General features: G+C 33.2%; 5 protein-coding genes across 5 annotated transcripts; 2 read left to right on the forward strand and 3 right to left on the reverse strand.

The window, feature by feature from the left end:
* Positions 1-1008: 1008 nt before the first annotated feature.
* LOC106672308 (1-acyl-sn-glycerol-3-phosphate acyltransferase alpha) lies at positions 1009-7381 on the reverse strand. Its single transcript, XM_014403628.2, has 5 exons — positions 7073-7381; positions 3999-4132; positions 2970-3151; positions 2476-2641; positions 1009-2411 (listed from the first exon to the last, which is right to left on the reverse strand). Exons 1-5 carry the CDS (start codon positions 7252-7254, stop codon positions 2227-2229), a joined length of 849 nt encoding a protein of 282 aa, XP_014259114.1. The 5' UTR covers positions 7255-7381; the 3' UTR covers positions 1009-2226.
* Positions 7382-7403: 22 nt separating this feature from the next.
* On the forward strand, positions 7404-10118 carry LOC106672309 (protein CutA homolog). The gene is made up of 7 exons (XM_024226182.1): positions 7404-7518; positions 7586-7703; positions 9537-9596; positions 9664-9709; positions 9775-9824; positions 9891-9933; positions 9996-10118. The coding sequence occupies exons 1-7, from the start codon at positions 7497-7499 to the stop codon at positions 10062-10064; spliced, it is 408 nt and encodes a 135-aa protein (XP_024081950.1). The 5' UTR covers positions 7404-7496; the 3' UTR covers positions 10065-10118.
* Positions 10119-10192: 74 nt separating this feature from the next.
* On the reverse strand, positions 10193-14832 carry LOC106672307 (box C/D snoRNA protein 1). The gene is made up of 6 exons (XM_014403627.2): positions 14585-14832; positions 12567-12748; positions 11287-11378; positions 11035-11213; positions 10424-10701; positions 10193-10348 (listed from the first exon to the last, which is right to left on the reverse strand). The coding sequence occupies exons 1-6, from the start codon at positions 14638-14640 to the stop codon at positions 10287-10289; spliced, it is 849 nt and encodes a 282-aa protein (XP_014259113.1). The 5' UTR covers positions 14641-14832; the 3' UTR covers positions 10193-10286.
* A 2-nt stretch (positions 14833-14834) lies between these two features.
* On the forward strand, positions 14835-16228 carry LOC106672306 (tRNA (adenine(58)-N(1))-methyltransferase non-catalytic subunit TRM6). The gene has a single exon (XM_014403626.2). The coding sequence runs from the start codon at positions 14933-14935 to the stop codon at positions 16190-16192; it is 1260 nt and encodes a 419-aa protein (XP_014259112.1). The 5' UTR covers positions 14835-14932; the 3' UTR covers positions 16193-16228.
* A 2170-nt stretch (positions 16229-18398) lies between these two features.
* Positions 18399-21550, reverse strand: LOC106672298 (vesicle-trafficking protein SEC22b). Its single transcript, XM_014403614.2, has 5 exons — positions 21339-21550; positions 19375-19487; positions 19155-19315; positions 18944-19090; positions 18399-18875 (listed from the first exon to the last, which is right to left on the reverse strand). Exons 1-5 carry the CDS (start codon positions 21411-21413, stop codon positions 18727-18729), a joined length of 645 nt encoding a protein of 214 aa, XP_014259100.1. The 5' UTR covers positions 21414-21550; the 3' UTR covers positions 18399-18726.
* Positions 21551-21564: the final 14 nt, after the last annotated feature.

Genomic DNA, 21564 nt, shown 5'->3' on the forward strand with positions numbered 1-21564 from the left:
GTGTATACAAAGAATATTGTACTGACACTTATTTGGCTTATACAAATAAAGGAGGATAAACTGTAATCGTACAATGTGTTTTTATTCTACGTAATATTTAATTTTTTTAAATTATGTAGTACGATATGAAAAGGATGGATGGAATTTATGCTCTGAAATGCTACCGAATTTTACAGCTGGCGACTAGAATGTTTAAGTTTTATAGCAATTAACTAATTCTACACATCTAGAATGTATGCTATAGCTGAAAAAAATACATATTTTTTGTAGATATTTATATTCTGCGATTCTTGTTGCAATTGTTTTTATATCAAAAATACAACAGAATACAAATATACACATAAATTATAATAAATACAAGTTTAAAATGTTCACTGCGGGACTAACATCAGGATAGTTTAGATTAAAGAGACTTATTTTGGAAATTATATGAAGGGTGCTGGGGAAGAACATCAGTCCACTTTTTATACGTAACAAGCTTGAGGTGCTATATAATATTAGTATGGAAGTACTTAAAATAGTTGAATCTACAAAATAAAGAAGTGACTTGGGACCAGAGGAAATCTGCATTAAAAGATTTACAATACAAAAGTAGTGCCACCGGAAGAATGACCTTTTCTATGGGCCAGTAAAAGTCCTGACATTTGAAATTGAGAACGTTATTTTAAATCTTCTGAATAAACACAATATTTTCTGAGAGTAAATAATTCCTGCCATACAGAGAACACACTTGACGCAACATGATGTGACTTGTCTCGTTTTGGTAGGATGGGCACATCTGTTTGACACTCACACTGTGTGTACCACAAACTTTAGAATGAGAAAAGGTACAATTGTAGTTAAATTCATTCTATCAATAAATGGTATTCTGGTGTTTTGATAAATTTTCTGTCAAACCATCATAATTAAATAATTTCTATTATAATTCATAAATTTTTGACCTCATTTAATTTGGTTTACATTAATAAACTACGCATTTGTAATTAACTTAAAAACAAAAATCAATATAGTTTGAAAAAAAGAAAAAAGTGTCGATTCCTTTGTCTTTGAGTGTACTCAATGCCACTAGACAAAAATCTGGACAATGAGGAACTTGATTGCATCGTGTAGTGTAGAGTTAGGGTAGAGTTGTGTGGCATCAAGTAGATGTGTACAGGGATAATACAATCTCATGAAAAATTGGACTTCGGGTGGCTTCAGGCCATGTTGCATTGCATTACATCAGATAAGTGTGTTTCCCGCTTTAATATCCAACTACCCATTGGGTACGTGGACGAGGGGTCAAACAATTGCAATAAATTTTTCATGCCATGTCAATTAAAAAGCCATGGGCTCTGCTGGGATTCAAATCCAGAATCACAAAGAAATACGAGTCGGACACCAAAACCACTTGGCCACAGCAGTCCCCAATTTTTTTGATTATAATAAGGATACTTTAACTACGAGGTTATATTGCAGTATCAGTGTTTTTGAAAAAGCCATTTGTAAGTATTCTGGGTTCCAATGAAGAGCTACTGGATTCAAACCAAGGACCTTTGCCTTATGTGATGGGTGCCATATCAACGCCACATGACCAATGACAGCAAAATAATGATTTCTAAATAATTTTTTCCACAACCCTGAAATTGTAAAATGTTGGTATACTTTTAATGTGATTTTTTATCAAATTGAGTTTGAGTGGGCTAAGATCATTCTTCCCCAGTGCCCTGTATACATGTTTAATTAACGGCTTTATTACCCACTAAACAGGGGAAAAAACTTTACAAAGCTACAATTAGTAGTTTCTACTTTTTGCCAATACAACTTTAGTGTGAATAAATAAATTGAGAAAAGTGTTACCTGATTTTAAGTTTTAGGTACAGAAGAAAAAAAATTTTTTTTTTTTATATCGTGAGATGCGGTCGGGTACCCGACCACATCTCTCGATATCTGAATAACTATCGATTAACGATCACTAATCTCTACACATTATTTTTTTGTGCAAAGTTTCTTAAGTTTAAACCATTTCGACACTTTTCAAGTTCTAATGGCAAAATGTTAAGTACAAGTGACATAATCAATTTGACAAAACAAATTCATCTATAAACTAAATTGTACATACAATGTTTTTAGTTTTCTATGTCATATTCTTTCTTGGACTATGTAACATTTTTTGATGTATAACCATGTAATTTGAGCTTATAAAAATAAGAAGACTTGAAGGAAGAATAAATCACTATGTTACAATTACTTTTGCGCGTAGTTATTCTGTATTATCCTTCTATCAGATTCCAACTCGGTTAATAATTCTTTGGAAGTCAAATTGAAGACTTGTGACATGGTAGTATGAGTTGTCGCCATTAACTGCGGCATATCTTCCAAGTTGAGTCCGCTCGTTTCAATCGGCGGTAAAACTGTTATAACTATCTTCCCTGAAAGATACATTTTTGTATTTAGACTTTTCCAATGTCGAAACGGCTAAAGATGTTTACTAACCACTATCCAGAATGCACTGTTTAGAACGAATAAAATAAAATCGTGTAAAAACCACTGGAAGAATTGGTATCTGGGAAGAGATTGCAGCGTGAAATGCACCTTTCTTAAATGCATGGATTTCACCGGTATTTTTCCTTGTACCTTCTGGGAACACCCACATTTTTATCTGCAAAAATGATTATGATAATATGTAAAGCAAAAAATGATTTTCATACATAACTTTTTTTTTACTAAGCTTATTAAATTATATATAGAAAAAAAGAAGAAACAAAACAGAAAGAAGCAAAGAATAAATCTACACAGGCAAAAATAAAATAATAAAAAAACACTAACACTTAAACAAATGTAGTTCAGGCATTTTTACCATGCTCCATCTTTGTTATCAAAAATAGGAAAAAAATATTCTAAAAAAAATAAAATGAGAAGTAAAATAATGCAATTCAACTAGATCAAAGCATTAAGGAAAATGCAGCAATCCATGTTGACAAAAATACTTTGTTTTCCTTAAGTTGATTGATTGAATTATTGATGGCTTGTCGTGAAGCCTCAGAATTCAATCTGTCAATAAAAACGAGACCACACAGCCAAGCAGCTAAGCCGAATGGCCCAGCGTAAAGCAATTCTTTTTTTGCAACGACTGTACATTTTTTCATAACTGGCCACAATTCGAACATACCTGGAAATAACGTTTTATATAGTTTTCAAGTTAAACAATATCTATCAGTCAAAAAAGTTACAAACAAACTGTGATTATTAAGTAATAATATTGTTAATATTTAATATATAAATAACTAAATATATTAAAAAAATATATTATGAAATTATGAAAAAAGAAATGTCATAGTCTGAAAGCTAATTAAAGAAGTAAAACGTTGTATACCATAATATTTAACATACGGTAGGACCCTTTTAACCAAACTTAAGGAGACAGTGCTGTTTTGTTTAACATAATTTTTCGGATAATCCAAGGAGACTATTGGCATATGGTAAAAGGTGTAAAAATATAATTACTAAATAAAACCAAATGATACATGAAATTTACATATAAATATAACTACAGTATACTGTAACCAAAATGTAAACCAGTGAAAAAGAGCTTCATTAATTTTTTCATGATTAGATAGCTTCATCATTTTGCGGTTCGGCACTTTACAACTGTATTCATGAATTTAGATTTAGATTTTACCCATTGTTGATATCCCAATATAATTAGTGGCTACATCTGCAATGACAAACCATTTTTTACCGATCATTTCGGTTAATGCGGGTTTCAGTTAAGCCGTGTTCGGTTAAAAAGGGTTTTACTGTATCACAGTATTATATATTGAATTTGTGACTATTTGCAGTTTAAAAAAGCTTACAACTGCAACAAGTGTTTGTTAAAATTATTCCACAGTTTAAAATATAATATATGCATATGGAAATTCAAGCAATAAGGTCATAGGTACATTTTGAGACACTGACTATTTAACTTTACCAAATAGGCTTTAACAACAATAAATTAATACATTAAATTTATTTACCTAAAATATCGATTGAACTTTGATGGTTTGCAACTATCACATAAGCTTCATCTTTACTTAAATAAGAGCCACCTCTCAATTCCCATTTAAGGCCGAGCAAATCAGAAATGTTTCTACACAAATATGATGCCAATCTGAAATAAATAAATGTAAGATTTTAAAAGTTTGTATTTTTTCTTTTTTTTGGGTAGAATGAGTGTGGGGTCTTTTCTTTTAGTAAACATTAAGACGTTATATCATTTCATTGTGTGGAGATGCTGGTCTACGAGGTTATGAAACTGTAGCAGGATTGTCATATAATACACTATCTGTATTATTAGAATTAGAGGAAACAGTGAAAATCAACTAATCTGTGTTGTTGACAGTCAAGGTGTATCCACTAGTCCGCTGGTATAGGGTCTCCCAAAGGTACAGCGGGGTAGTGGATGGGAAAAAAAAGCCTAAGAGTATCTCATCTTGTCCCCTGAAGTTAGGACTATCAATAGCTAAGTCATTTCAGCTTTGATCTTAAACATACATTCACTCTCGCACCTATAATGAGAATCTCAATATTAATAGAGTAAAACAAGGAATGTACTCTAACAATTCCAAAAGGTTTAGGAGGAGATGGTCAATTTGGTTGTGTCCAAGAAGGAATGTTTTTCTTTTGTTCCAATGCCTAGGTCACAGACTGACTATTAATCCTAGGCTTTCCAACCTCTATAAATGGAGGTGAGAGTCCGGATATATTTTTGAGATTATATGTTCTCACTTTTTTAAAATAGATTCTTTCTTATATAGGCATATTCACTCATGTGATATGGAATAATTCCTACAACACTTTATGCAAAACTATATAACATATAAATTTTATATGTAATATAAATATTCTGCCATCTCATACTACACATGCATTTCAAAATATATTTAACAAACTATATACTTTGCTTGCTGTTTTACTTGTTAATAACATTCTTATTTACAAGCTATCTGTATGATGCCAAAAAATGACACACTTCAGAAGCAGATAAACTATGAAAGTTGTTTCTAAAATTAACAGGGAAATAAATAAATAAGAAACAGCGATGAACTAGTAGTTAGGATGCCTAACACATAATCGCCACGTTAGTGGTTATGGGTTTGAATCTTGGCATAGCCCATGTCTTTTTAATTAAAGATGATATAAAAATGTATTGTAAAGTGGTGAAATACTCAGAAACCTTGGTAAAGTACACCAGTCTTTCAAGGCTGAAGTACATGGAATTGAAAGGTGTATTCAGTTCAATTAGAACAAAGGGTAATGTAGAACAAGATAGCCATCAGAGCACTAAACTAAAACATCATTAGCTCAAAGATGGTGCTGAATTGGAAAACTAAATTAAATAAATTAGGTATGCAAACTGAAGTTACTCTCTTCTGGATCTCAGGTCATAGAGAATAGGAAAACGAGAGAGTGGATGCCCTTGCAAGGGCTCCTATACCACTGATAGGTCCTCAGCCCTTCTGTGGTATTGGGATTCATACTGTCAATCCCCAAGTCTAAAAGGCGGGATGGAATAAGGAAACAGTTGAATTCACACGTACATCTCTATTGTAAAATGGTTTGACCCCCAATGGGTAGTTTAAGCCTTTGTGTATGACAGGAATTAATTTATTTTACTAAAATAAAAAAATAATAAACATAAGTTTATCATTAAACTGTACACAACTTTGTTTATCCTTATTTACCCAATATCTAGATTTAATGTAATATCAAGAAAAAGGAATTGCACATAAATTGAACTTAGAGTTTTATCGAAGATTCTTCATGTATAACACATTCATGCTAATTTATACACCAAAATGAAACAAGACTTCTACTATAATAAATGACAACTATAAATTCAGTTTTGAGAGTCAAAGATGTTTCAGAGCTCAGCACAATTTTCATACTGGATGACCTATTTGCTCCCTGTACGGAGCCATGGAATGACACCTTTAAATCAACATGTTGAGAGATTGCTTTCTGTGATGTAGGCTTTTATTTGAAGCAATCAGCCTTATCCATTAATTTTACTGCAAATGCATTTTGTGCACATTCACAATACACTATAAGTTTCTAAATGTACTGAGGAGTTGCAACTGGTCTCGAAACCCAATTGCACTAAAACGACAAAGTAAAATAAGGCTGATTATCTCAAATAAAAACGCACATAATTATTAATAATCCATTATGTTTAGTGGTCTAATTGACCAAATTACTCCTTTCAATTAATTATTCTTTTTATGTAAGGTCTTGGTTGAAATGAAAATGCTAGTGTCACGAGCGGGATTTGAACTCACAACCTTCAGCTATTATTAATAATGAAGCCTAATAAACTCAACTAGGCTGCAATGGGTTAAGTTGTACGAAAGGTCTAAACTTTAAAATTGCAATATCAAAAAGTTGTATTTTTATTTATCCAGTGTTGCCCCAAGGGTGCAATTCTGCGGACTGATGAATGCAGCTGGGTTGATTCCTATCATCCTGGTCTACTTATCCTCACTGTTTCAGTCTCTCAGGCATGATTCAGACCTTCAGTGGTGGGTATTTGCGTCGCATTGTCGTCTTTCTTTTTAGTTCTAATGGCTTCTTAGACCAACAACTCAAGTTTATATGATAACTATTGTGTTTTGCTATTAGAACAGTCATTTACAAAAATCAAAACAGTGACGATAGGCGACCAAGTTGATCAGGAACGCCCAAAAGTATCAGTGTGCCCAACCAGGTATGGCTGAGTTGACTTAGAATCTAAGAGAATAAAATAGATCTGACTAAATGAGACGTTTTAACATCAGAGGGCTGGATCGCAGAAGACAGGTATTACTTTTGATACATCCCAGCCTTCACCGCATTGTCTTTTCATTCTCCCTAGACATAAAGCTACATATTTCAAATATCATTTTAAATTTTGAACTCTGTCACAGAACGTTGAACAGATTTTTAAAAAATATTATTACAACAAGGTGTAAAATATTTGTTGTAAATCTGATCTGATCAGTTCTGACTGTTTTGTTCAAAGTACTGTCTTTTTTTAAATAATTAATGTAATTAACGAATAATTGTCATAACTTACATTAAATTTTCGACATTTCTAGGTTTCCAGATCATTATCGGTATCACAATAATGGAAGTGATCATGATGAAGCCGTAGTAAACGAAAAATTTGAAATAATATCTAAAAACCCTGTTGTGCTCGTACAAAATTGGCATTAAAAGAAATACAAAAACACTAACAAATTCCGACAGGGTCATCATATTGGTAAATTGATATTAATTGAAATTTATTATTAAAAAATTAACAAAAATCCATATTAATTAAAAATAAACAAATATTTTAAAGAAACACTATCAAAACTTATGTGTTAACGATAACCCTTGGTATGTTCAGATGTCAGCCAATTTCAGATGTCAGTCAATTGACCCGCAGGTCGACTCGACTTAAAGTGGAGGTTACAGCGAGGTTATTTCATATTTAAAGCTACCTTGGTTACAGATTCATGAATACTTCTAGATTTAGTGGTAAAATTAATTAGAAAAGTATTAAGGACTAAAGATTAAAGCATTACATTTTTCAATTATGTTTTAGGGCTTTCACTCCTGCTCTGTCTTAATTTTGGGCTGTCACTAAGCCAAAAAATGTCAGGCCTACATTCTGTGGCTTATGTCACCGCTCCTTCAGAAGAAGTTGCTAAAAAATTGGCCAGGTATTGTGTTTCAGTTATTGAGTACATTAAAGGTTTTTACATTTTTGTTTTGTGATGGGAACAATACTTGCTTAAGATGTATAAAAAAATTCATCATCGTAGATCCTAGTCTACTTTTTAAATATGAGGGTAGGAAAGTACAAAATTAATATAGTAGGATTGAAATTGTAATGGTTGTTAACCTACTAACAATGTTCTCAATGTCCCCTTGCTTTCTGTTGGGAAATATTAACATGTAACAAGGGTGGATGTATTTACAAACAATCTAACTACGCGGATTTATTCTATGAAAGCAAGAGAAAATATTAGAACTTTTTGGCTGGAGGGCAATGGATGTGCAGATAAGGCAGCGAAAGCTGGGGATTTGCCCTCAGTGATCCTACGCACTCAGTAAAAAAAAGAAAAAAAAAGTAGTAGCACTGTAAATGGGCTGGATCGTCCAAGAACAAGTATGGATGTATTTACAAACAGTTTAACCAATCACACTACTCGGATTTATTCTGCGAAAGCAAGAGAAAACATTAGAACTTTCTGGCTGGAGGGCAATGGATGTGCAGATAAGGCAGCAAAAAAAAAAAAAAGTAATAGCACTGTCAATGGGCTGGGTTGTCTAAGAAGCTCTTGTGTCACAAGTGCACGATAGCGTGATGGCCCACCGATCTGAAACATTTGAGAAGGGAAGTGATTGAGCTCACTCATTTTAGGAAAGCCCGTCTGCTTTTGGGTCAGACCCCATGCAGGTGTTGTGCTTGTAGAGAAAGGTTACTCAGTGGCTTAGCCCCTTACAGGAAGCGAGCTGAAGTGAAGACAGTCCTTGGGTTCAAGAGTGGATTGTTGGGCCCCGATTTTTATGGGAAACGGGGGTGTTTCCCCAACTGTAAATATAAATAATTTATATAATTATTGTATAGTTGTTTGTTTGTGTGAATGAGTACGCAAGAGGGCCAAAGGTGGAATATTGAGAATCCCATCAGCCCTCACAGTGCAGGGACTGATACGACTATTGTCAGTAGCCTGCCATAAAAAGAGATATGTTTTGCAATATATAGTAAAAATGATTTGCTGTAATAAATATTAAGATTTATAAAAGTGGGCATATCTTAAAATCAGAATGATTGTCTAAAAATAGTATACTTCCTCTAAACAAGCAAAAGGGCTTCAAAATCCTTGGACACATGCTGGTAAAAGTTTTAAATCTGTGTTCATTTATTTTTTAATTCTAAAGGTGTTTTAAAGAAATTATCAAAAGTATTTTTCTTCATCCTGTCATTTTCAAGTACATGGTCCTTTTCAATCTACCCTGGTAAAGTTTCTAAACCTGTTGTACATTTGATCTGTATAATTTTAGTTATTTCCAGGCCTTTTTTTAAAAGGTGTTTTAAAGAAATGATCAGAAGTACAATTTTTCTTCATCTTGTGGCTTTTAATGTACAATTTTAAAATACCTTAAAAAACCTAAAAGTAAGAAAAATAAACAATCCATAAAAAGAAAGAAAAACAGCCAACAAAAACAAAGAACAAGACGAAGTACCTTATCCTTTTATTTGGGTTGTTATATGGCTAAGATGATGGGTAGGGATAAGTTGTCTTTTCCGCAATTTATTTTGTCAGATGCATTTCGGTCTGATATAGACCATCTTCAGGACTTTTTTTAAATATAAAGTGGTTTTACGGTTTTTTATATAGTTATAAGCTCAGAAGTAGATGTATGGACGACTACTCGCGAAGTCTACAACCACTTCTGAGTTTTAAAAAATGTACACTAATTCATCATGTTATGGGAATATTTATTGAACTTCACAAAAAAATTTAATGAAATTTATTTATTTTCAGAGGGGTTGTTCAAGAAAAGCTTGCAGCTTGTGTCAATATCATCCCAAAAATCACTTCAATGTAAGTATTGTCAATAATAATATATGTAATACGTTTATATACTTAAAAGTTAATCAATTTTCTTTAGATATGAATGGAAAAACGAAATTAATGAAGATCAAGAAGTGATGCTGGTGAGCTTATTATTATAAATATATATAAAAGCACAAATATTAAACTACTTATATACTTATTTCAGATAATAAAAAGTCGAACATCCAGAATTCCTGAACTTTCTAATTATATTAAGTAATTATTGTTTTTTATTTATTTTATTAGTTGTGAGAATAATTATTTAACAAGAAAATTTCACAGGGCAAACCACCCTTATGAAGTGTGCGAAGTCATCTCAACCAAAGTCTGTATTATATTTATTTCCTTTGTTATTTAATCATATTGAAATTTTTTTTGATATTTCAGATAGAAGATGGTAATCCAGACTACTTGTCGTGGATTTCTTCTGTTGTCCCACCCAAAAAAGACTGTTAAATGCTAAAAAAAAGAACAAATGTTTCTGTAAATAAATTTATTTGATTGATTTAATGAAGCATTTGTCATTTTGAAAATCCATCAGTTAAAAAAAAACATCAAAAATTAAATAAAATTTAAACAATAGATAATAACATAGTTAACACAGATTTAAAAAAAAAAAAAAAAAAAAAAAATCAAGTCCAGATAGATTTTGTCATCACAATCATTAAAGCTTCACAGTTAAGCCTCCATTTCTTCTTCTGAATTCATCAAGAGATTTTTATTTTCCTTTTTTTTAGAAACTAAAACAGAAAAACAATGTCACTTTAGAAATAGTTTGAATTGTTAAAAAATAAATAAATCAACGCTTAACTCACCTAAATGAACGAACTCATATTTTCCAACATTATCGCCAAGTATTACATGGAATACTGGATATTCAACTACAATTTTGTGCATCAAGTTGTCAGAAATTGATTTCTGAGGGTTCATGAGGAAAAACTTGTCCCCTGGCAGTTTTTCGGCTTTGAAAAGGATCTTTATTTCTTGGCCGAGTTTGTGGTAAATGGACAATTTTTCTCTAACATCTTCTGAAGCTTTATCCTCAACAATATATTTAGAAACAGCTTCTATTAAAGTTGTCGTATCTTTTACCCTAAAAACCAAAACGCAAAAATATTATTTCAATTCTAAACTAGAATTTTGATTTTTAATAATAAATTACCTAATTAGTAAACTAATTTAAAAAAACACTCGCATTTTGTTGTTTATTGTACTATGTATTTTTATACATGTGTCTGGTTTTTTCTTTAAGTGGATAAAATTATTCTCTTAGTAGTGCTTTCTGACCTGCTTCCTCTCTCAAATGATGCTGAAGAGAACTTCAAAAGCACCGCGAAGAGAATAAATTACAAATTTAGTTCACTAATTACAACCTTACACTGATGAAATACTGAACAACAGGAGAAAAGCTAACATAGTAAAGTACCTATTGTCAAAAGCAGTGAAATTGTCTGCTTCCGGAAAAACCCACTGGACCATCCAAAACAGCTCATTGCTTTTCCAATTGAGGTAAGTCGAGTTTTTCTTATGTTTTGTGAATTTGGTCGGCAATAACTGGAGCCTCACGTTTCTTGATGCAGCTTCATTGATAAGTTTGTTGCAACGCTAAAAAATGCAAACAACAAACATGATTATTAAGTTTTTAAACAGAAATTAAATTTTAATGTGTATTATTCACTTCTTTTTCTCCATGAGAGATATAACTGAAAGATTTATATCTTTTTGATATTACTTCTAAACTTCTGTTGGTTTCTTCTAATAATGAATAATCTGGAAAAAATATTAACATTATATTTTATTTTATTTTAGTAGAATCGCCTTAATCCAACATATTCAACAGTTTTATTCCTTGATTTTCTCATTTTTATTTATATTATTTCAACCAAGGATGGTATTTTTTTCCCTCCTGGCATTAGTTTTCTCATTCAAAACTATATCTATGTATTTTCTCAGCCTTTTAAGTCACACACTTGCTCTAGGTCTCACTTTTTAGAAAAGTGAGAAAAAACGCTGAACAAGATGTCTTTTTACATGTTTTCTAGCTTCAGCCATTCATCAGTAAATTAAAAAATTCAGGAACATGTTAAGTTTTGCACTTTTTATGAAAACTTCAAATTGAGCTGTGAAGCCAGGAAATCGTTCTGGAGCGGTGCCCTATAGCAATTGATAGGAAATTTTAATACATTTTCAATTAGTCACCTTCCACTTTGCCCAATTTCTGAAACATTTTTCGACTTATTCGTGATTTTTGGGCAAAAAATATGGTTTTGTACGTACTCATGAAAAAATAGATCACCCCTCTCCTGATTTTATCATATCTTGTTTTAATACGTTATTCGAAGCCAAACTACCACAACACCTATAAAATGGGAAGGAAAATTTGAATTTCCTTGATTTAATTGAAAGCTTATTAAAATTTATTACTTTATAGCTGATTTTAACTTTTTTTTTTTACTGGGTCGATCTTTGGGCAAGACGGTCTTTGGATGTTGAGAGGAGAGCTACTTAGCCAATGCACGCAATTTTTTTCCTCGTGTTACCCAAGAAATAAGGGATTTCTTGTCACCTTTTCCTTTTTCCTTTCCAGCTGCCAGCTTGAAAAAGTGGCAACCCCGAGACCATGCTGGAAAGTTCAAAACGGGCCTTAGAGTGGAGTTTTCAGTGGAGGAGGTGTAAAACAGAAGGGCCAGTCTTTACTTCTTCTGTGAGATTGCGTATTCGACGGGCCGTCAGGCGGGGTTTGGGGTGTCTTTCTATTGAGAAGTAAAGAAAACTTCATACACCACTGTGGCATGTTCCCATTTTCGACAGACACACAAAAATGGCACAGAGAGGATAGGCAGACTAAGATGATCAATAACAACCAAATTAAAAAATGATTTTACCTAAAACACTACTGTTGAATTAATACGATTCTACAATGCTAGCTAACAGGATAACACAACTTTAATAACTTACCACTATGCAGATCCATATCACCTAATTTTTTAAGTGGTTTAAACAATACTTTATTTCTTATTCCACTACAGTCCAATTCAATTTTGTGGATTTTTGTACAGGGCAGCGAACAGGTTTTCACTTCACAGGCGGGGCATGTGTATTTGGCATTTGAATTGGCACATACCTCGCATACGCCCAATCTATTGAAAAGGAATAATTTAATTTTCTTTCCAAGCTATTATTAACAAATAACTTAGTACAATTAATGATGAGAAATGCAAAGGGCGTTAAACATAGAATGGGTAAAAAGAGGGATTATGGCCTAACAGAATGCTGACAGGACCTGAATTCCTTCTGTAGGAAGTTGTCCAAAATAGAAGGCAAGATGAGAGTTCTTCTTAAATAACGATCCAAGAATCTACTTGCAAGATTTAAAAATCATTATATTACAGATGGAAGAGTCAGTTTTTTCTTTCTTTTTTTTTTTAATGAGCGTATTTCAACTATGAGGTTATATGAACCCTCGAGGTGCCAGTGTTTTTGAAAAAGCTCATTTGTAAGTATTTGGGTTTGAATACAGGGCCACTGGATTTGAATCCGGGACTTTACCTTACAGTGAGTGCACCTTGTAAATGCCTAAACCGTTGCGGTTACAGACAGGAGGATATTTTGTTCCTTCTTCATGATCACTAGAGACTGAAGCTTCCCTTTCACTGCACTGCAACCTAAAAGATCTATTGTAGAATTAACCCTTCTTTATTTCTAAATGCTGAAAAGTGAACTACCTTTGAGGTAATTCCTTTTCACTTATTTTTTTAGGAGTAAGCATAGCTGGTGTAACTTTGCAGGCAAAAAGGAAATGTTCTGACGTTTCAACCTCTTCAAAGGTGTATGCAGGCTAAGATTCCTACTCCTGAGGGCATGAAAGTCCTTGAAAAAGCTTTGGAATCTGATAAAAAGCCTTAGTGCTTCATTGGCATTGGGTCACTTCTGTTCTGTCTTCACTTGCAAGTTTGTCGAACTACTCAGTTTCAACTTCACAGTTCCTTACCGAATACACGCTATTTGAGTAATTCAACAAACCCGAGAGTGAAAACTCAAAGACCAACACCCAGCATCAACTCTAAAACGTTTTAAGTTTAATGAAGAGCTATGACAACAATGGAGATGCATAAAAACCAATATGGGTTGCAGTCTGCATGTTGTAAAAAGGCCGACTCCTTTTCTATCTGAATTTTAGGATAAAATTGAATTACAATAATTGAATGAGAAATGGCCACCTTAAAGCCCTACTATTTTCCTTAATTCTTGCCACTGAAGGAGATAGATTTTCGTTTTCCTACTTAAGACATTGAGGAACATCTTTTTCACCAAACAGATTAATTCAGTGTGTGATCATTTCTCCATACATTTGTTCATTTTTGCTTTTCTTGAAGGGATACTGCAGACTGTATAGTAGGGGGTGAAGACTGGGCAAAAAGAGGTGGCCACAGGGACTTTGACACCTCGACTTGAGTAGATCTATTGTGCTCGCCTGTTTTTTATAACTCACTGGCCAGTTTCAGGCTGTTAATCAACCTCCATAGCCTTGCCAACCATCAGTGTGGTTTTCCTGTCCTAGTTGCAAAAACCTGCACCTACGAGGATGGCATAAGTAACAAAAAATCTCTGCTGTGAACACTGACTCGCAGACCAAGATGGACTCAGTACCAGGTCAACAGTGTAGGCATTTTTTGTGAAGGGAAATGAATCCAAACTCATTGGCTGACAGATTTCTCTGCAGGAGAAACTATCTCAAAGGCAACATATGTTACAAGGACAAGAAATAATATGCTTTGATGAACCATCAGATTCACCTGAGTACTGTAGGTATAAATGAATCGCAGAACTTTTAATCAACCAACAAATAAGAACATAATTAATAAATGTGGCTTTAAAACATTGATAAACAACACATATCGAATAATGGTGGAAAACTTGGACGAATAGTGTTTCGTCGAAGTTTTCACGAGTTGGATGGAGAGTTGAGTACTTACCTGGATTGAATCCTTAATTTCATTTCTGGATTCTCCTCTTCCATTAGATTGTCCATTTTGGGAGAAAAAAGCCCTTTGCTTTATAATTGAATATGTGATGAAATCTTGAGGTGAAGTGGTGTAAACATAACTAAAGACTATTTACTCCACTAGAAGGAAGCAAGAGGTTGCAAACTGCACGTGGTTCTGCTGTAGTCTTTGAAAGTCGAGTAGGTTTCGCTTGCTGACTACTAAAATACTTATCTAATATTGTGTCTGCTTCTAGAAAATGAGAAGTATTTGAACAGGACGGTATTTTTAAATTTGTGCAATAATTCTTCAAGTTTTTTTTATACATAAATTTTAGAGATGAATGTCAATGGTGATTTTAAGGAAGAAAATAAAATCAAAATAGGCGATTATGTTATTATACAGAGACAAGGGTTCTTTAAGCTTCATCAGCTCTCTTTGAAAACGAGTTTGACACTGGGAAAAGATAAGGTAGACCTTAAAGCTATAGTCGGTAAGCGGTATTGGTCAGTTTTCAAGATGTTGCCGATAAAGGGAAAGAGAGAGTACGAATTGGAAGAAACGAATGAGCTAATGAGCATACCTGAATCAGTAATGAAGGAGGTGACAAGCGGCACTGATAACCGGAACATCACTGACACAGGCAAGTCACAACTGCTTAGTACGGAGGACATAGAAGGTCTCAGAGACAGCGGTTTGTCAGCACGTAACATAGTCGGAAAACTAATTGAAAACAGTACCACCTTCAAAGACAAAACCGAGTACTCTCAGGAGAAGTACTTAAAAAAGAAAGAGAAAAAGTATTACGAGTATATCATTGTCCGTAAACCGACTCTCAGATTGATCTGTGATATATTTTATAACAGAGATCAGTTTAAGATGTTAGGCCTTCGCTATGACACTTTAGGACAGATATTAACATTGGCGAACATACAGAGTAATGGGAATTATATTTTATTCGAAAATGGAACACAGGCGATTGTCGGCGCATCGATATTAAACTGTCTCGGCCCAGGAGGCAATCTCATAAATCTCTCAATAGGTAATCATCCTCAAAAGCAAGCAATCCTTGGACTTAATTTTACAAAAGAACAACTGGAAAGATTTATTTCGGTTAAAATTACCGATTTCACTAAAGCTTTTCAGAATGAATGTCCCCAAGGTGAAAACTCTACGCTGGTGGCTGAAGACGAAATTAGTGAACATGGACCGACAAAAAGGAAAATCACGGAAGAAGATGCTCTCGAGCCGGCTGTCAAGAAGCCGAGGTGGATGGAAGACTTTACAAAGTGTGTTGACCTCGTGAAAGAAAAAAATCTAGACGGTTTAATAATCGTGTGTAAAGAATATCCGCTCAATATATTACTGAAGTTATTGCGCTTTGTCAAGCCCTCCCGTCAGATTGTCGTGTATTCGATCTACAGAGAGGCTCTGGTGGAACTTTATGTCGAATTGAAAAAGCGAAAAGATGTTTTAGCACTGCATATTTATGAAAATTGGCTGAGGACTTACCAAGTGTTAACCGATAGGACACACCCTGATGTTACAATGAGTTCAAACGGTGGACATTTGTTAGTTGCCACCAAAGTGTTGCCTTAATATTTTATGTAATTAAACTTTTATAATTGTAATTCATTTTTTTACCTTTTACTTGTTATTGCTCCATTAAAACCAATGTTAGCAATTGAATATTTATGATATACTTTATCCTACAAGAAATATGCAATGTTGCTTTTCAGGAACTAGACAACCATCAAACAACTTTGATGATTGTCTAGTTCCTGAAAAGAAACCCAAGTAATATAAAAAGTCAACAACCAAATAAGGAGAGTAAAAAATATAAAATATGCAATAATTTTTTCTGGCATTTGCAGGACAATTTAAAACAATTCTTTAATTGATGAAAGGGTATTAAAAATCCAAGTTATATGTGGTGATGTTTTTGTCTGTTGGTCGTTTCAGACTACTGGCCTTTCTGAACAGCTGAATTAGCCCATTTGGGCTGCTGAAGATGGGCCAATAGTCTATATCCAACAAATAGAAACATCACCATGGATTTCTTTGATTTTTTAATACCCTTTCTTCTATACTATAACCATGGATAACTTTAAAAAATTCTTTAATTTGTTTTGGCCGCATAAAAAAATCTGTATATTCGAATACTTTAGGCAATTTGTTTTAAATATTTGCAGTGATCTTTATAATGTATACATATATGAACTTCGCCTTAGAAAACAAGATTTTTTAGAAGACTTGCACTCTTAAAGAAAATAATATATTTTTTATGAAGTTAATGTTTAACATATATTTGTTTTAAATTTTTCAATGTACAGTGATATTTCCCTTAATGGATGTACACCCCCCTTGTACGGACAAATTCTGAATGCTTGGTGTCTTAAAGAAACTGCAGTTTCTTCGTGTCAAAATCTTCTATAAAGCAGAAACTCCCAACAATGGTTGCGGACAGCTTTTTCGAAGATATTCTGACTCTAAAACTTCCAAAAGCAGACAGCAGCCTCCAGAAAAAGAACATTTTCCAAGAAATGCAATTTCCCCTCCAATATATTCCCAATATTCCTTGATTTTGACTATGCCATTTTGCAAACATGTTAAATACTTCTTTAGTGTGTTTGACACGTAATGAAAAATGATTATAATTAACGAGTGAAAATAAAAAACTGTCTGCGAAGTTTTCCATCAGAAAGACCCAGGTAAGTGAAATTCTAAGTATAAAAAGGAACTTTTTGTTTAATTTTTCAAATACAGAATTGACCTACAATTTTTTTCATAAAATGTCTGGCTTGGCCATGGACAGTAGAAATTGATTAGTTTTGCCTAAAACCTTTTTAATAGCAATGAAAGTCCTTTTTTTTTGCGCACTTGTGGATAAAACTTTTTAAAAAATGAGGTTGTTAGAGAGGAAAGGTTCAAAGGAGACATTTCATAACTTTGCTCTTATGCAAAAGTATGCTCGATAAATTTTAAAAACCCTGGTCCTAAAAAAGGCTAAAAATCCTCAATGTTTCAAAAGTGAAGATATCTTGTAATCTCCATTGTGGCCCATTTTGTAATACTAAACATTCACTCTTATCCCAAAAGCAGGCAATATTTCATTCCCAAGTGTCCATTATAGGGAAGTTTCACTGTATATCATAAATATTTCTGATCATTCTAATTGTGCATATCTAGTGCTCTTCTTTAAGTTTAAAACTTTTTATCAGATCATAAAGCTTTGTGGGCCCTTCAGGCTATTCCTCTCCCAGGAGTAGGAATCTGTCTACACAGGCTTCTGTTGTTCCGAGTCTGTAGATACACCTGAAAAGATTTTTTGTTAATTAAATGAGGTTGTTTGTTCTGTCCTTTTTTAATATATAAAATATTTTATTTACACTAAAATAAATAAAAAAGACTAAGTAATTAGTACTCCATTTCATCTAGTAACCATTATAAAAAAAAGTTGGAAAACTGTTATCTTTCTGCTATGGATCAATCTCAGTTAAAACTCTTCATAAACTTGTGAAATAGTGTTAAGATCTGGGAAGTAATGAACCTGTAGTTTCCTGCTCTGGCTAACCTTTGTATGGTCTGTTAGATATATTTCAGCATCTTCAGTGATCAATTTCATCAAGACGAACGAACCATGCAAAAATAAATTAATCACAATCATTCATGATTAGGGGTGGTTAGTTTATAGGTTCATCATCCCCACAGATCTCAAGGAGAAATCTCACAAAAAAATAAAGATACTTGTACAAATTTTTAAATTTATATTTTATATAAGTAGCACAAACAAAAATAAATAATGTATATTTTAATTATAATTTCTCAAGTGACTTAAGAATATGAAATTAAATATATATATTTGTAATTATTTACAGGCATACATTCGAGTATATTAGACTATTCACCCCCCCCCCCCCCGCCAGGGTAATTTTATGTTTGAAAAATGTTTAACAAAATATAATTTACACATATCATTTTAAAATCTTACAGTATCCTATTCCTCATTTTGCAGTTATAATTATGATATTTGTTGTGTATAAAAGAGTACAAAACAAGTGATAAAATCATAAATATTATTTTACAATATATAATACATATACAATTGAAAACAACAGAAACTATTTTTTTCTTTACAATATCCAAAAATAAAGAACAAAGACGAATACAACTATGCATCCTGCCGCTGCTTTAGCATAAACTGATTTCATATTTAAATATGTTGCATCCTTTTTATATTTCTGAGACATCATGGACAAACTTTGAGCTTTAGAATCCAGTTCTGGAAAGAAACAAAAACGTTAATAATTGTTAATTTTTTAATTGATATTGAAAAAAACAAAATCACACCAGAGAGAACCACCCCTCGTTGAAGGACATCATCAATGTTTTGAACCATGATACGCTGGACATCTTGAAGTTCCGAATTAAGAGATGTTAAATTTCTCCTTACTCTCGAGTCAGTAAAAATTTTCTTCGCTTTCTGTATATAAGTATCTGGGAAATGATGTATATTTGTCAAGAGTGCTATTCGATTAACAAAATAAATGAAAAAACTTACCAAATTCGATGAAACCGTAAGGTCTTGTAACAGTGCTTACTTTAGATCCATACTGAGAATGAAATTCTTGCGCTATGTCTTCAAGATAAGAAAAAGCCAATCTTTTTGAATAATTTGACTCACATAAAACCAAATAAATTACATCGTGTTCTATCAAATAACTGTAAAAATGGCCCAATTAATAATACATTCATACAAATGATATATTAACAATAATTACTGAAAAAGATAAGGGCCAGTTTTTAAGGTGCACTGATGTGGGCTGGTGTGCACCGATATTTTCCTAAACAACATTTTAGCTTGGTTCTGATATTCGAGTGTGGTCCTGCCAGACTGAAAATAAAACAAAAAATTTCAAATATTTCCAAAAGCAATAGATATATTGACTGTAGGATATAGGAAGGTGGTTTGATAAAATAAAAATTAGGAAAATCATCAAAGACACCATACATCTGCTTGTTCTTTAAATAAAATACATACTTTTTTCATTGGAGTTGGTGTGTTTATTTTGTGGCTAAGAAAATGAGCCGGGATTTGGATGTATATACAACCCTAAACCCTACTGTGAAGCGGCCCATAGACGATCAATATTATTGCACAATATTTTGGGTTGTGCAATTTAATTGATCGTGTGTAGACGATATTGAAAGTTTGTGCAATACATTGCATGATTGACGAAAAGTTGAAAATATATTGTACAACCTGGAAATATTGCACCGTCTGTTGGCATTATTGCGCAATATCAGTCAGTTTGTGAAGTGCAACAAGTAGTAACAAAATATTGCACAAACTTCAATATCGCCTTCAAACTATTCAAGTTCATTGCACAAACAAAAGTTTGTACAATATTATTGAACGTTAAGGGACAACCGTCAAATTATTGTGCAATCTATATTGTTGATTGACCGTCTATCGGCCGCTTGAACGGTTGGAAATTGTCACGGTGTTTCCAAACTTTGCAAGAGAGTTCTGTTGGAGCAAAACGCTGTTATACGTACGTCCCATCGGATGAAGATCTTCATGGGATTAACTCCTACCAGACCCTCTATGTGCACCTTATTGTATGAATCTGGATAAGTCAAATGTTGACAAAACAGGTGCATAGATAAACTGTAATTTAAAAATCTTCATGGTTTTGAATTCCTGCCAGTCGCATTATACAGGCCAGACCATTTTTTTGTTACTATGAAGCAGTTATTCACTATTTATTCTTGATGGATATTCCATGAAAGTGGCTAAGTCAAATATTGACAAAACGGGTGCATGGATGAAGTGTAATTTAAAAATCTTTATGGTATTGAATTCCTGCCAGATGCACTATACAGACCAGACCATTTTTTCGTACTATTAAGCAGTTATTCACTAGTTGTTCTTTTTGGATATTCTATGAATCTGGATAAGTCAAACATTGACAAATTGGATGCATGGATGAAGTCTAAGTTAAAAGATCTTCATGATATTGACCCACTATAAAGGCCAGACCGGTTTTTTGATACTATGAAGCTGTTATCCATTAGTTTGTTCTTGATGGATATTCTATGAATGTGGTTAAGTGTAACTTTGACACAATGGGTTCCTGGATGAAGTTTAAGTTAAAGTTTTTGACAGTATAGAATTTCAGCCAGAACACACTGTATATTCCAGAACTTTTTGCAACTATGAACATCATTAGTTTCTTCCTGATGGAAATTCCATGATCCCTGGACTGTATTGCGAACAGCTAGAAAGAACACATGGAATTGTACTGTTGTTCAGCCTTAATTGAGTTTAAGTTCTGTTCAAGATAGAAAACCTTTAGCCACACAATTCCAATCGGAACAAGGAAAACCTAAAAAGCTAGTGGGATCAAACTCTTGCTAGACCTTGCTCTGTAAAAGTATTAGTTGTTTTGATTCATGGTCCACTTTATTCAAGGAATGTAAAATTTTTTTGCAGAAACGGAAATTTTGGTGAATGTTTTTTTGACAGTCATTGTAAGCAACCGTGGGAACGAGTAAAAAGCTGATAGCTGGTTAATGACAGTGGATTACAATGGAATATTTTTTTGCATACTAATTCTATTTTATTATTAAAGAAATTGAAATAATATCTTTTGTTGATATGCTTTGTTTTTTGATAAATCTTATTTTTTTTTTAAATGATTAATTAGGGGTAATTGCATCAAAATAAGGAAAAATAAGCAACCTGTTCGTCTTCTTGCATCGTAGCTGCCAATGGAAGTCCATCGGAGGCCCTGGCTATCATAGTCATCAGAACCATCTCGGAAGCGACGATTATTGAAGAAATCGGTTAACAGTAACTTCACAGATTCCGCTGGTCGGAATGTCACATTTGTCGGAGTTACTGTGAGATGTACCGATCCTCAAAGTCTATCAGCTGTGCGCCACTCTGTAAATAAGCACGGGTGATT

Source organism: Cimex lectularius, unplaced genomic scaffold (assembly GCF_000648675.2).
Source record: "Cimex lectularius strain Harlan isolate CLEC.00 unplaced genomic scaffold, Clec_2.1 scaffold64, whole genome shotgun sequence".
Lineage (NCBI taxonomy): Eukaryota > Metazoa > Arthropoda > Insecta > Hemiptera > Cimicidae > Cimex > Cimex lectularius.

What these genes read in the sequence shown, in the direction of transcription:
- LOC106672307 (XM_014403627.2), bottom strand. Translation starts at nt 14,640, where the DNA reads ATGGACAATCTAATGGAAGAGGAGAATCCAGAAATGAAATTAAGGATT. An exon ending in TTCACTGCTTTTGACAATAG is followed by an intron (nt 10,702 to 11,034) that starts GTACTTTACTAT and finishes TTTGGTTTTTAG; the next exon opens with GGTAAAAGATACGACAACTT. An exon ending in ATATGAGTTCGTTCATTTAG is followed by an intron (nt 10,349 to 10,423) that starts GTGAGTTAAGCG and finishes TTTCTGTTTTAG; the next exon opens with TTTCTAAAAAAAAGGAAAAT.
- LOC106672309 (XM_024226182.1), top strand. Translation starts at nt 7,497, where the DNA reads ATGAATACTTCTAGATTTAGTG. An exon ending in GTTGCTAAAAAATTGGCCAG is followed by an intron (nt 7,704 to 9,536) that starts GTATTGTGTTTC and finishes ATTTATTTTCAG; the next exon opens with AGGGGTTGTTCAAGAAAAGC. An exon ending in GAACTTTCTAATTATATTAA is followed by an intron (nt 9,825 to 9,890) that starts GTAATTATTGTT and finishes AAAATTTCACAG; the next exon opens with GGCAAACCACCCTTATGAAG.
- LOC106672298 (XM_014403614.2), bottom strand. Translation starts at nt 21,413, where the DNA reads ATGGTTCTGATGACTATGATAGCCAGGGCCTCCGATGGACTTCCATTG. An exon ending in TTACGGTTTCATCGAATTTG is followed by an intron (nt 19,091 to 19,154) that starts GTAAGTTTTTTC and finishes ATCATTTCCCAG; the next exon opens with ATACTTATATACAGAAAGCG. An exon ending in ACGAGGGGTGGTTCTCTCTG is followed by an intron (nt 18,876 to 18,943) that starts GTGTGATTTTGT and finishes GTTTCTTTCCAG; the next exon opens with AACTGGATTCTAAAGCTCAA.
- LOC106672306 (XM_014403626.2), top strand. Translation starts at nt 14,933, where the DNA reads ATGAATGTCAATGGTGATTTTAAGGAAGAAAATAAAATCAAAATAGGC.
- LOC106672308 (XM_014403628.2), bottom strand. Translation starts at nt 7,254, where the DNA reads ATGATGACCCTGTCGGAATTTGTTAGTGTTTTTGTATTTCTTTTAATG. An exon ending in AGAAATGTCGAAAATTTAAT is followed by an intron (nt 4,133 to 7,072) that starts GTAAGTTATGAC and finishes TATTTATTTCAG; the next exon opens with ATTGGCATCATATTTGTGTA. An exon ending in ACAGTGCATTCTGGATAGTG is followed by an intron (nt 2,412 to 2,475) that starts GTTAGTAAACAT and finishes TGTATCTTTCAG; the next exon opens with GGAAGATAGTTATAACAGTT.